The 13933-nt window shown below is 37.0% G+C and overlaps 1 protein-coding gene across 1 annotated transcript in view; it reads left to right on the forward strand.

Annotated features, from left to right (window-relative positions):
- The window catches only part of LOC129224652 (paired box protein Pax-6-like), a 43672-nt gene that overhangs the window by 2999 nt on the left and 26740 nt on the right, over nucleotides 1–13933 (forward strand). Inside the window, exons 2-3 of the mRNA XM_054859163.1 lie at nucleotides 1476–1822; nucleotides 6203–6524. Of these exons, the coding sequence (XP_054715138.1) occupies nucleotides 1476–1822; nucleotides 6203–6524 (669 nt within the window). The remainder of the gene's footprint in view (nucleotides 1–1475; nucleotides 1823–6202; nucleotides 6525–13933) is intronic.

The following is a 13933-nucleotide window of genomic DNA, read 5'->3' on the forward strand; positions in this document are numbered from 1 at the left end:
TAATGTTGCCGAATAGAACTCCAAATTTCGCCAAATGAAGATGATTTTGCCAAATAGTCAGACAAAATTTGTCGAACAAGAAAATTTTTGGGAGGTCACAGTGACCTCCTGTGACCTTCCATTGGGGCGCCTCTTGGTAAATTGAAGCACTTTTGACAAAATTTAGGAGTTATAAAAGAGAGAGAGATAGAGAGAACGCAGGAAAAGGTCAACTTTTTATAATACATATTGGTTCAAGAAGAAAAAAATATTTTCCAAAACAACGGTGTTCAAGAACTCTACAAAGAGAAAATCACAACTTGCCGAGTGCTCTTCACCTTCAAGTCCATAAATTTATTGTTTCCATTTGAATCTTGATTTACTAAAAACTCTCAACAAATATATTTCTGCCAATAGAATTTGAGCAGTCATTAAGCTCAGTCAGTTGAGAGTTCGATATTGCTTCTTCATTACGATGGGCACAATTCACCAGAATTTTGCAGGCTAAGATCGTTGAAGAAATGTGATTCGACTTATGGAAGAAAATTTAATGTGTTTTGTAATATTCCTCTCAAAAATTTAATAAGTCGACTCATCAAAGAATTGACCTATACACACGCACTGTCAAAAGAAGGATATTCCCGTGCTTTCTTTGATGATTAGCATCAAGAAATAGTGGAAAGGAGAGAAGGCCCGTTCCAGAAAATTTGGTTCTTACTGTTAAAATAATGCAAGTTTAATGAAAATGGATTTCAAGTCACTTGTTTTTTAAAAAAATGTCTGCTCTTATACTTGAAGTTGGCTAAGTGACGTAACCTGACCTTCTTAGACCTAATAATTATCAGTCAACCAGGACATTTATTCATTACTAGTGGTACCCGCACGACTTTGCCCGTAGTAGAAAATTAAAAGATCTTTTGGTTAGCCTGTATATTTACAAATAATGGATGGTGAATTTCTCGCAAATTAGCTTGCCCATGTTACGGTTCCACGTTATGAAAACTTGGTAATTTACTCGTCCACCTTATGATAATTTTGCTCGGGAGAATGTTCTTAAAATTGGAATAGAAAAAGAAAAAAAATCCAGTCTTCGAAAAATCGCTTCGAGGTGCACACCCGCATGCTACCAACTAACTTTGTGCCAAATTTCATGAAAATCGGCCGAACGGTCTAGGCGTTGTGCGCGTCACAGAGATCCAGACATCCTCCAGACAGAGAGACATTCAGCTTTATTATTAGTAGAAAATAACGAGTTCCTCAAATATTTTCCATCTCCCCCCTCCCCCAAAGAATTATTCCTGCAGGTTTTTGTCGTGATAAACAGTTTTCCCCTCAGCTGACTTCACTGGTTATCATTAGAAAAGGCTGCAGGGGCAATTTTGTCGTCTATTGCTTTTGCCTAAAGACATTATGTATTTATGATAGAAACAAAAAACGTAACAGGAATCTGGTTAAAATATGATTGGCGACTCTTACCATTTTTCTTCTTTCAACAGGCCACAGCGGCATCAACCAGCTGGGCGGGGTGTACGTGAACGGGCGTCCCCTGCCGGACTCCACTCGCCAGAAGATTGTTGAACTGGCGCACAGTGGGGCCCGGCCTTGCGACATCTCCCGGATCCTGCAAGTCTCCAACGGTTGCGTCTCCAAAATCCTGGGCCGGTACTACGAAACGGGCTCCATCAAGCCCCGGGCCATCGGGGGCAGCAAGCCCCGGGTGGCCACGCCCCACGTCGTCAACAAAATCTCCGAGTACAAGCGAGAATGTCCCTCCATATTCGCCTGGGAGATCAGGGACAGGTTGCTCTCCGAGGGCGTCTGCAACAACGACAACATTCCCAGCGTAAGTGGTTCATTTGCCTCACGTACTGTTTTGTAATTTGATAATTTGCATGCGACATTTCTGTACCTCAGGATCAGACTAAAGCAGGTCCGAAAATGGCGATTTCAAGCTAGTACTGTGGAATCTTATTCCACATTGAGCCGTAACAACGTGGAAGAAATCAATTCATAATTATTTACCATCGCTATAAGAGCGCGAGTCCTGAACTTGCATGCAATCAACAAACACTTTTACTCTTGCTTACAAAGTAGTGAATGTGTGATTTTCGTTAGGCTGGCTTTGAGGTACGAATATCGTCACGCCACTTCAGTCATATAATGCAAAAAATACACTGATTTTCAGACGATAAGCATAAAATTCTTGAAAACATTAGAAAAACATACCATTACAAAATACAACACGCTCATTGTTTCATTGGTTTTTAACTCAATCAAAAGTAGTTTTGCCCTTCTCTTAATTTGGTGGTCAGAGTTATTTGGCATAAAACTGGTGACATACTTGGATCGAAAGAGGTTTTTATAAGAAAAATGATTATCCATTATGATTGGTTTGATAATTTACAATACAATGAAATTATTCACGAAACAGACAACTTTAATGTTGAAAGGATAGTTAACACAGAAATATGTTTTAAATTTCAAAACGTTTCGCCTCAAATATTACATTTCAAAACGAAAAAAAAAAAAAAAAACATGAGAAAAATGAAGTATAAAAAAAAATTTGATTGCATTTTACTAAATATTTCACTTGGAAACCGAGAAACTCATTAGTTTTAGTGCAATAAACACAGACACCAAACCCAAACAAACTGCTTACAATCATCAAAGAGAGAAAAGACGTGGAGAGCCAAAGAAACGGAGGACTCTATGTTCAGAGACACACAGAAATAATTCTTTGTTGCGCCTGCAGCATCGGATAGAATTTGAACAATCAAAACGGGACAGTTGAAAAATGAATAGACAGGAATACGACAGTAATTGAAATTTAAAATACATATTTTTAGAAGATGTATAGAAAAACATCTCGAATAAAGGTTAGATTACAGGCGAAAAATGTAATTTACTTTTCGGGAATAAAATCGAAAGTCTTTAATTGTAAAGAATCGTTTGTGACAAAAACCAACAACGATGGATTTCGGTAGCGTGCCACGCAGTCGTGCAAATTGCTTTCACTTGTGCGGCCGTCAAAATGCCAGCGTGGGGCCCCCCTACCTGCGGGGACCCCGGGTTTCCTCCTTTCATTGCCACAACAAACGCATGAGGCCACTTTTTTCTTCTTCTGTCAATCAGTGAGGTGTTGATGGAAAGCGAGAACGCAGGACATTATTTTCTTTCCATTATTGGACAGTACGAGGTGGTTTGGAAGGCACCATGGTGCCTGGGGAACGTTTTAATACAATATCGTGCACGGGACATTTTAGGAGCGTAAGTGACATTTCCTGGTGTTGGTGACATTTTCAGGAAATTCTGCTGAAATCCGTATTGAAATGAAATGAAGAGCTCAAACATACATTTACTGTTACGTAAAAGTTTTCCCAAAGCGCTGTTTTTTGCGGGAATAGATGGGGAAATTGAATCGTGCATAGCAGAAAAATCGGACCTTGATTTCCTCTTGAAAAGTTTTATTTAATTTATCTAATAATAAAGCTCAAAGTCTCTCTGTCTGGATGTCTGTAGGATCTCTGTGACGCGCATAGCGCCTAGACCGTTCGGCCGATTTTCATGAAATTTGGCACAAAGTTAATTTGTAGCATGGGAATGTGCACCTCGAAGCGATTTTTCGAAAATTCGATTTTGTTCCTTTTCTATTTCAATTTTAAGAACACATTCCGGAGAGTTCATAAGATGGACGAGTAAATTACGAAATTGTCATGACGTGGAATGGGAGAGCAAATGAACATAGCCAATTGGCGAGAAATTCGTCATCCATATTTTGTAAATATACAGGCGAATCGTATGACCCTTTAATTTTCAACTGCGGGCAAAGCCGTGCAGGTACCACTAGTAAATAATAATTTCATTTTCATTCAAGAAATAAATGAAATTCATTTGTCCTCTTTATCGACAATTTATTTAGTAATTATCATTATTCACTTTTTTTTATTGATTAAAGAGTTTAACCTACCAATACATCCACGATAAAGCAAGTATAATAAAAGCTAATAAAAAAGGTTCAAGTTATCTGTAAGCGTGATTTAGAGATTTAGATTGCTCAGCCGTAATATAAAGTCGGTATGCTTGAATTTAATCAAAAGTGCCTTTTTCCAAAATGCATGAAATTTACAGGCGTGAGACTGATTGACTTAGACAATTTTTTCAGTACTGACATTTTTTGATGTATACAATGAATAATTACTTGCAAGACACTAATAATAACTATGCTCCTTTTCTTCCTGCTTTGCGTCCGTGAAAGCAAAAAGAAAAAAAAAAGTTTGTGAGAGAAGTTTCTTGGTCGTGGGGCAACGTCCGCTGAACATTAAAATAGTTAATCATCCTCTGCAAGCGTCTATTTTTTTTTTTTGCATTTTCCGAGGTTTAATTATAGTTGAAAACGAAAATCTTAAAACAGACGTCGCACAGCCAAATAAATTACCCAGTTACAGATCCGTCGGTTAGTAATATACAGTGGTGGTAAAAAAAATTGCATCACCCGCGCCGCAAAGGAGAGGCAGCATATCATCCCGACTGCATTCAACACACAGTCAAGATTCTCGTATCCCAGATGATTTGGGGATGTATTTCTGATCAAGGAGTTGGTGGGCTTCACTTTGTGCAAGGAACAGTAAACGCTCAGGTGTATATTGGCATTTTGGAGGAGAAATTGCTTCCTACTATCCGAGATCAGTTCCAAACATCATTTTCCAGGATGATTCTGCTCCATGCCATAGGGCAAAACTGATAAGTAACAATTTAAAAACCTTTATCCTAGACTTAAATTGACATGGGGTTAAGTAACGTTCTTTCTCTAAACTCACACGCAGGTTCAGAAATGGAAAAATGAGCAAGGGATCAGCAGTTTGCCTTGGCCCGGAAACAACCCCGATCTACCTAAACAATTATCGGACTCCTGCTGTTAAATGTTTATTTCATAAGTTTTGCAGAATTTCATATACATTCATCGTTAATCAGTCGATCAAAACTTCTCAAATAATCCCCTTGTTGTGAAAATGCGAGGGTGATGCAATTTTTTTTACCAGCACTGTGATGAACTGTACAGAAAGGTCCGAAAGTGTGAGTACCCTCAACATGACGTCAGTTATGGGTGATTATTTGTTTTGCATAGTTACCTTCAAGTCTTATGAGTTATAAACATCGGCAGAACACCAAGAATGTCGTAATAGATGTGAATTCGGTGTCATGTTTTCGCGGATTGTGGAAAAGCACCTTCCAATCCGCATAACTTCACAAAATTTTTGTGAGAACGTTAGGCAGAATTCACATGCGTTACAACCTTAGAGCAGGAATCAGTAACTGGAGGGAGCAAGTAGAATCATTGGCTTCGGAAATGTTGAGACAAAGATCCCAAGTCACACGGTTCAACTACGCCGAGTAGGACACACGTTTTATTTAAAACGAGTAAAAGAAACCTGATTTTTTCCTATACTTTACTTCAAATTATATCACGCGATTTGAGATCCTTGCTTCAATATTTGCAAGCTTCACTCTCTCCATCTTTTATCCCTTCTCAATGGTTACAATATGAATGATCTTCAACCGAGGTTACTGAGCACAACAAACATAACTGGCACAATGTTGAAAAAAAAAAAAAAGATGGAGGGGGGGGGGGGGCTCACTTTTGGACAACTGTGTACTAGGGTGGTTCAAAAATACATGTAAAAAAAGTGTATCCTAGATAACAGGATACCCCTCAATATTTTTAGTCTTGTGGATAGGTACTGGAAGAATTTCAGCTTCATTTTTCAACTGAAAGAGGGTTCTCAATCCCCTTTTCGAAACTTCATTATATGGTGAGGGGGGTCAAAAAAATACATTGAACTGTATAAACAGTGCTACATATTATAATATACACAAGTAATATGCATATACATTGCAATAAAATAATTATTTACAAGAATACCGCTATGGAAATTAAATGTGTGGCATTTTGTGGTGTGGCCTAAAAGTGTGGCATTTTGTGGTATGCTCTAAATTTGTGGCATTTTCTATGTTACGGCTAATGTTAAATTAAGGGGTCATTGAGCACCCTCTTAAAATTTGAGTAAGAAGCTAAAACTTTTACAGCATGATACTAAAGTCTAAAAAAATAGGGGGTGTCCTGGACTCTAGCAGAAAAAAAGTTTCTCTGAACCACATTACTGTGTACATACTTCTATGTAATACAAATCTGTTCAAAAGTGAAAAGAATAATTCTGTTTTTCAGGTGTCTTCTATAAACAGGGTACTACGCAACTTGGCCGCCCAGAAAGAACAGCAGCAGCAACACCCCCACGCCCACCAACTGTCCGTGCCGGGCGCAGAACTGGTGTACGACAAGCTGCGGATCCTGAACGGGGCGCAGCCCTGGCCCTGGTATCACGCAGGGGCGGCAACGCACCTGCAGCACGCCGCCGCCCCGCCCGGCGGACTCTCGGCGGCTGCGGCGGCGGCGGTTGGGGGCCTTGTCTCTTCGGGGGTTTCTCCCCCGGTGGGATTGGGGGTGTGCAACGGACAACTCAATGGGGTGGATACAGCCACGAAGAAGAGTAAGTTTAATCTTCCCTTTTCTGTGCCTTTGCATTCAAACTTATTTATTGCTTATGGCATGGTTATTGGGCTTGAAAAAACTTGTGTTTATCCCTATATGACGCCTCAATTGCCAAATCGATTAACTCCACTTAAAAAAAAAATCCTCCTTTCTGCTTTAAGAGTGCTTTATCAATGCTTAGCATGTGAATTTATATTAAAGTTTTGGTTCAGTACATTTCTGACCATGTGATGGCAGAAAATGTAACACGAGGGTGTATTCACTCCTATGGATAACACTATCTTCTTCATTACTTTTCTTGATTTTTTGTTTTATGGAGTTAATCGATTTGGCAAATGAGACATCCATATATATGAAATACTGTGTAAGACAAAACTACAAGAAACTTGTAGAGACTACAGTGATTGGAGAGGAAAAATGCAAAAGAAAAGCAGTCCAATAATAAAAATAATAATAGTAATAATTAAAAAAAATCCTATTGAGAGAGACTATAGAAAAAATCTGTTATGCTTAAAAAAGACTTTTAACAAGCTAAGTTTTTCAAAGCATACGTACGAGATAATTTATTGGGGCGGGGAAAATCTCCATGACGTTTTCTTGACTCCCATGTTATATTTTTTCGATTTGCACATACATTTTCGTTCAATTTTGAAAAAAAAAAATACTGAATTATTTACACATTAATGAAATATGCTTTTAAGACATTTTTAGCGCTTGAACTAAAGCACAGATTCGCTTCGAAAAATCTTGACTTATAAGCCGGGGCGTGCAAAGGGGGGGGGGCACCTGTTGGCCCGGGCCCGAGCCTGAAGTTGGCCCAAGACTTTCAAAAAGAGAGGTAAAACTTATTTAGGACATAAGGGTGAACAGTATGGAGGGAGGAAGGGGGGCCGTTGTGTTGGGCCCCAAAATTTTTTTACACGCCCTTGCTTATAAGAGCTCTTGACGTAAACTATGTTATTTTTTTTAATTGATTATTTCAAAACATTGTTTGAATGATTCAAAAATTTTAAACATAGGCCTCTGCGGGAGGAATTTAATCCTCTTTTCCTAAAAAAAAACTAATTTTTAAGCATCATTTTTTTTTAACGTGGCCCAACTATAGCAACTTTCCTCTAATTAGTTCATTATTTTACAACTGAGTTATCTGTTATAAAAATTAAACGATTTTGATGAATTTAAAATTTCTCATTTTGGGGACTCGTTTCATCTTTGAGTTAATGTTGCACTATTTCCTAATTCTGCTCACTGGTATACCCCTCAGTTTATGGTGGGGATTTTTTTTTTACAGTGATTATTTCTCATTTTAGAACCAAATACAACTATACAAACTATCCATAGGAAGTACGAATAGGAATTTTCACATTTCGGACCTTTTCGTGGGCTCATTCACAGACATGACAACTCACACTGATGCTTTTGGCAGGAGGCTTCTGCTTTAGTGTTCAGTCTGTCTCAGGCCTCTTGCCACCACAGAAACATCTTCCGCGAAGCGTACAGCATACAAGTAGCTGTAACTTCGTGTTCATCTTAGCAGTGAAAATTTAGAAACTCTAATGACTACTATGGCCAAAAGAATCAGATGTTTGTTACACAAAAAAAAAAAAAAAAGAAAATGCTGCCAAAAGCAATGAAAAATAATGGTAATTATAAAGTTAGTTTTGTTAATAAAGTTAACAAATTAATTTCAAGTCAATTAACAAATTAATTTCCTGATCAAGCATCCTACTTGTGGATTTTGGACAGTTTAAACTTTTCAATTAAACATGCTTCGAGCTTTCTTCGCTTTAAGACAAGTCCTCAGTTTAAAAGCAATTTCAAAAGCCTTTTTTTTCTTGTCTTTTCGCGATACTTTATCAAAACTGCCTTTAAATTCGTGCAAAAATTTTTGCAACATTTAGAGTAGATAACGGTAAACATTAGTTATTCTCTCTTAGTGCGCAATACATTGAAACATTGAAGCATTTTACATTGAAACAAAAGTCAACACTGGTTTTTTTTTTCCTTAAAAAAAAAAAGAACAACAAGCAAATATGTTTTAAAAAAAATCATCTCAAAGAAATTTTAAAACGAAAAAACTTTTTAAAAAATATAGATAAATAGTTTTTCAATTCTAAAGACTACTTCTATACTCCTGGTTCGCACTAAAAAATACGAAATAAAATAAGTAACCTGTATGATTTCTTGTATACAACGCTGAAAAAGTACAGTTAATCTTAGTATCGTTATATTTAGGTTAATAATAAAGCAGTCAGTAAAACGTGAATAAAATATGAGAGAAAAAGAAATATAGGAGGTATAGAAAAAGCTATTCGTGCAAAGCTGTAACTGTTCCTCTCCAAAATTTTAAATTTAAGTTTCATTGGCTGCTTTAGAATTAACCTAAATATAACGATATTAAGACTAATTCAAGGACGAATACAAGGGAGGGGGAGGGGCGATGGGGGCGATCGCTCCTCCCTTGGGGGAGCCTGCATCGGCAATTTTCCCAAATTAAAGTTATAAATTGCAAGTGCATGCCATCTTTGACGACATTTATTAAAGGAAAGGGGTTCGAATCTCTCTTCCGGAAGCTTTTCAGAATTGAAGTTTTAAAAGGGCTATACCAGACGATCTTTGGTTGAAAAGGAAAGGAATAGGTACAGAAACCTCCTTGGAAAAATCTAAAAAATTTAGTTGTGTCAGATAAAAATGGTGTGCCCCCCCTGCAAAAAAAGAAAAACATGTGTAAATAATTAGATACGTAGTAAAGGTAAGCTAAAAAGTCAACCGCCCTCTCCTTGAACAATTTCTGTATCCGTCCTTGGATTAATTGCAATTTTTGAGTGTTGTAATCAAGAAACCGTATATTTATTTCTTACTTCTTAGTGCGAGCCAAGCTTATAGAGAAATAGACTTTAGAATAAAAAACAATTTTTATATTTCATTACATCTCTAAAGATCATGTATGAATGCTAATTATAATTGAATAAATTTCTTTATCATTTTTGCATTTCAAGTTTCCCTCTCCAACTAATTGCGAGGCTGAAGAAAGATGTTTTATATAATGTAGTTAATAATCTTAAAATATATAAATCTGTGTTTTATTTTTAATTTTAAAACGATCTTAAAACCTAGTGAATTTTAAAACATCCAGTTTATTTCTTAGGGATTAATCTTTTAAATATTTATTTTTCTAAGAACCTGAAAAATTAGTTTTGTACTAGCACTCAACTGATTCAAAGGTGGAAAAATTTCTCCTGCTTTTTCATTTTTTTTTCTCCTTTTCTGTTTTGTGAGGTTGGCAAGTGCACTATTTTCTAATATTCTACTCCTATATCTTCTTCGTATACATTGTTCGAAGGGAAAAGCACCTTGCATACGTTTGTTGTATTTTACAACTCAGCCTTCTCCACAACTTACCTTCTGAGTGCATAAATCGATGTTTCCCGAGCAGTGAAGGGGCTGCTAATTGGGCAAAAATCCCTCCCCCCCGCCCTCGTGAAGCGGGGATCGCCCACATCATTAGGCTAATAGACGCGCGCGCCGCTATAACGATCTGCCCTCCCCTATTTCACCACTCCACGCACCTCTCGAGGATGAGGACTTGATGGCAATCCACAATTTGTCCAGGCATCAATTTCGAGGTCGTGTCACTTTTTTTTCTGAGGAGGTTGTTTTTTCACTCAGAGCGACTTCAGCGATGAAAGATAAATGATGTTACGGCGTTTAACAAAATTTTTAAAGCGATCTTATCTCCAAGAGATTTAAGCAAATGCCATTGCACAAATGCAGAACTACTGAAAATGTTTTGAAAATGTGTCTCGAAATAACGGATGGTAATTTGTGGTGTAACCCCTCCCTTCCCTCCCCTCCACCATACAATCGCAAGAGAAAAACAAATTTTTATATAAACATGACTGCATGAAATTCATACAACTTTCAGAAACAACTACATTTGTGTCACACACAGAAAAAAAAAACAAAAGTAGAGAGGGCAGTTCTGGGGGGTTCCCCCCCCCCCCCCGGAAAATTTTCAAACTTGTAGTCTTAAAATGCATTTTAACTTCATATTTTTCAAAAACTTGCAAATTCACTTAGGGTGTCACCAACCAGATGGGTGAAACCTGGGGCAAATCGCCCCCCCCCCCCGCTCCCCCGTAGTGCCGCCACTGTTATGTGTATTACTTCTCTGTGCAAAATCAAATTCCCAAAATTTTCATATTTTATCTAAACGTGAAAGAAAATAAATAGGAAAAAAATATGCTTGGATAGTGTTGAAAAGCTAATTAAATAAGGGACGGGAACAAAATGTTTTAGCTATTTTTTGTTTCAGAGAGCATTGAAAAGGGGGGGGGGGGTGATAGCCCTACGTTTTTCCATCATTTTACTTTCCTTATGGCAATTTTTCTCACATCGCTCCATTTTTTTGCATTGATAAATTGTATCCTCGTATCTCCGAAATACATGCATGAAGGGGCACAGCAAGGGAGGAGTGAGGGACTCTAGGAGCACCCCTATGCTAAAGCTTATCGTTTCAGCATATATTTCCAATCCTAATATAGTATTTTATATGCAAGTGAAGAGTTGTGACTCTCTCCTCCCCCTTTGCTTTCAAACTCTGTCTGAATGCATGTAATTTTCACAGCGAATTTGCGCGAAAAACTGCTGGATTTATGCAGAAATTATATTGATTTATGAAGAAATTATCTATCAATACATTGCTGAACCTTTTATCAGGGAACCAGAAAACCAGCAACCTTTTGTCGATTTTCCCGCCATTTTTTAAAATACGCATTTTTTTCAATTTTTGAAAAACTAAGCATTTTTTTTTTTTTTGAAATACCTAAAAGAAAATGAGTGGTTTCTTAATAAATACCATATTACTCATCTATAACTCGGGAAAATGTTTACAAATATGAACTTCAAAGGGTCGTTTTTAACGCAAAGGAAAATTTCCGGAATATTTTCTTGAACTAAAAAGTACACACGTAAGTCTGAAATTTTTGTGTTGTATTCCAACTGAAAACTAAAGAAATGAATATTGTCACATTATAATGCAATATTTTATTGAATGGCTTTTAATTAAAACCTTTTAGAGCGGAAGTGACGTCGCAAAAGCGCGTGACACGCCGCGATTCTCAATTTTTTCCGGATAGTTGATGGTTGAATCTAGAAATCGTTAAACGCAAGACTATAATAAAGCTGCAGGAACTCATAAATTAAATTTCAATTGGTATTAACTTAATGCAAAAGCAATAGTTATCGATAACCGCTAACCGCCAAACATTTACAAAAAAGTGAGAAAAAAAAACCGCTTTCATGAATACAAATTCTCTCATAAGTAGAAGAATCGCACATTTACGTTCAAAAACTTGTTTCTAGCCCTTCCCTTCACACTCTTTCATTTAAAAACATCGAAAATTGGTGTTTTTCTTTCCTTCTCGAAATGAGTGTGAGGGTCTCAGGTCTCATTAAATAACTTAAGCTTTTTGGTTTTTAAATTATTCTCGCATTAGTAGTTTTTAATGTTTCGATATTGATAAGCATTTCTAAACTGTTTTCTTCTTATTTTTATACGTATTACTATTTATTATAGTACTTTAGGTTTTATAAACAATCGGCCAAAAGCTCTTTTTAGCGATCCAGAAAAACGGGAAATTCAGATATCCGGGATGGCTATGGTTCCGAACTTCCCGGATAATTGGTTCTCTACTGTATAATAATTTACAATTTTTATCAATTTTCCAATGACAATATCAATGCAATAGGGTCGGGAATGTTCCAATTTTTATCAATATGATAAAGAAATTAAATTGATTTGCAGTTTTTCCAGAATAAATATTTGATTTATGCTGGAAAAACTGCTGAACAGCGGGTATAAAAGGTAATCTATTCATGCGAACGAAATAGATGCTCTCGAGTTTCGAAGCATTCATGAAAACTTAGCCATTTCGGAAGAAGTTTGTCCCATCGATGCTCACATGCTCTCTGTGCCGTTTAAGTAATACGGTTCGTAAGAAATTTATCATTGTCGATATCGCCATCATGTTCCTTCAGATAAGTTCCCAGCCGCATAACTATGTTTTAAGAGATAAGGGATCATACCGCCGAGTATCATTTAATTTATGCTCGGTCCCTCTCTGGATGTAAAACTTCGGAAATCGGGGAGGGTGGGGTGGCAAAGAATAAGAACCGCAATCACGATGAAGAGACAGCGAGAGAGATGGAGGGCAAAAATAGGGAACAAGAAACTGTTGTTGAAACGACGAATAGATTTGGGAATAATACCAAGGCTAAGGTAATGAAATTCGTTATCCCGCGCCGACTATTAAATTTTATTTTTCATGTGACGTCGGAAATAGTATTCTGTGCCCCGAAGATAATCGAAAGGGAGCCCAGTGGCAAGGCAAAGCCGACGAAATATCCCGAATAAATGCGCCTCGCACATTCGTATGCGATTTGGACTCGATCTGTATTCCTCGCTTCATTTAAATGGCGGGAAGAATTCCCTTTCTATTCTTTTCGTTTGGATTTTGCGGTGCTTGTTAATTTGAACTTGAGCAGCATCGAGGAAGTCATGCGGCGATATTTTTACACAGTAAGAAGAGTTATGGCAGAATGGTTTCTTTATTTAATGTCGTTCTAAATGAAGTTTATTGTTAAATTGAGCTCGATTTATCATAAGAGTTAAAGTGACGAACTCTACCGCAGGGGTCAACCATTCATCTGTTGCTTTAATAACACTAATCAACAAAAAAGAACTTTTCGTCTGCAATCTGGTTTTAAATAGTCAATTTCCACTAATTTTGGGTCGAGAAAAACGAATATGGTAGCGTTTTTTTTTTTTTTTTTATTATTAGCTCTTGTTTTCAAGAAACATAAAAGTCCACTGGAGAAAGATGCACAGAAACCACACATTGATTTATTGATTTAAAGGTAATGATAAAAAGGAAAAATAAATCCTGTGCAATAAATGTTATTAAATAGGTCCTGTTTTATTAAAGAATGCTTATTTTTTGGAAAGTAGTGGATGCTTTTGGTCCATTGCTGTAAATGCTTCATTTTCGATTGCTTTTTTGTACGTCAAAGAAGGACCATCTTTGGTAATAGTTCAGCAGCATTTGGTGAGCATTAACTCATCCCAATAACCCTGATATCTGCGCTCTATTGTAACGATATCTCGATGAAACCTTTCCTCGTGCTCACTGCTCATAGCTTTGATTTTTAAACAAAATATCCTGGAAGAAGTGAACAAAATAGAGTTTCAGAGACATATCATTCATCAATGGTCACAGAACTTTCGTAGGATTGTTTAAACAATTGTTTTTAGTTCTCCTCTTCTTTGCTACTACTTATAATGTTCTCTTAAAGGCTTCCTGGGTGTTTTTTTTCTCCCCTCTCAATTGTTTTTCCAAATACACTGAT

The sequence above is a fragment of the Uloborus diversus genome, chromosome 1 (genome assembly GCF_026930045.1).
Source record: "Uloborus diversus isolate 005 chromosome 1, Udiv.v.3.1, whole genome shotgun sequence".
Taxonomy (NCBI): Eukaryota; Metazoa; Arthropoda; class Arachnida; order Araneae; family Uloboridae; genus Uloborus; species Uloborus diversus.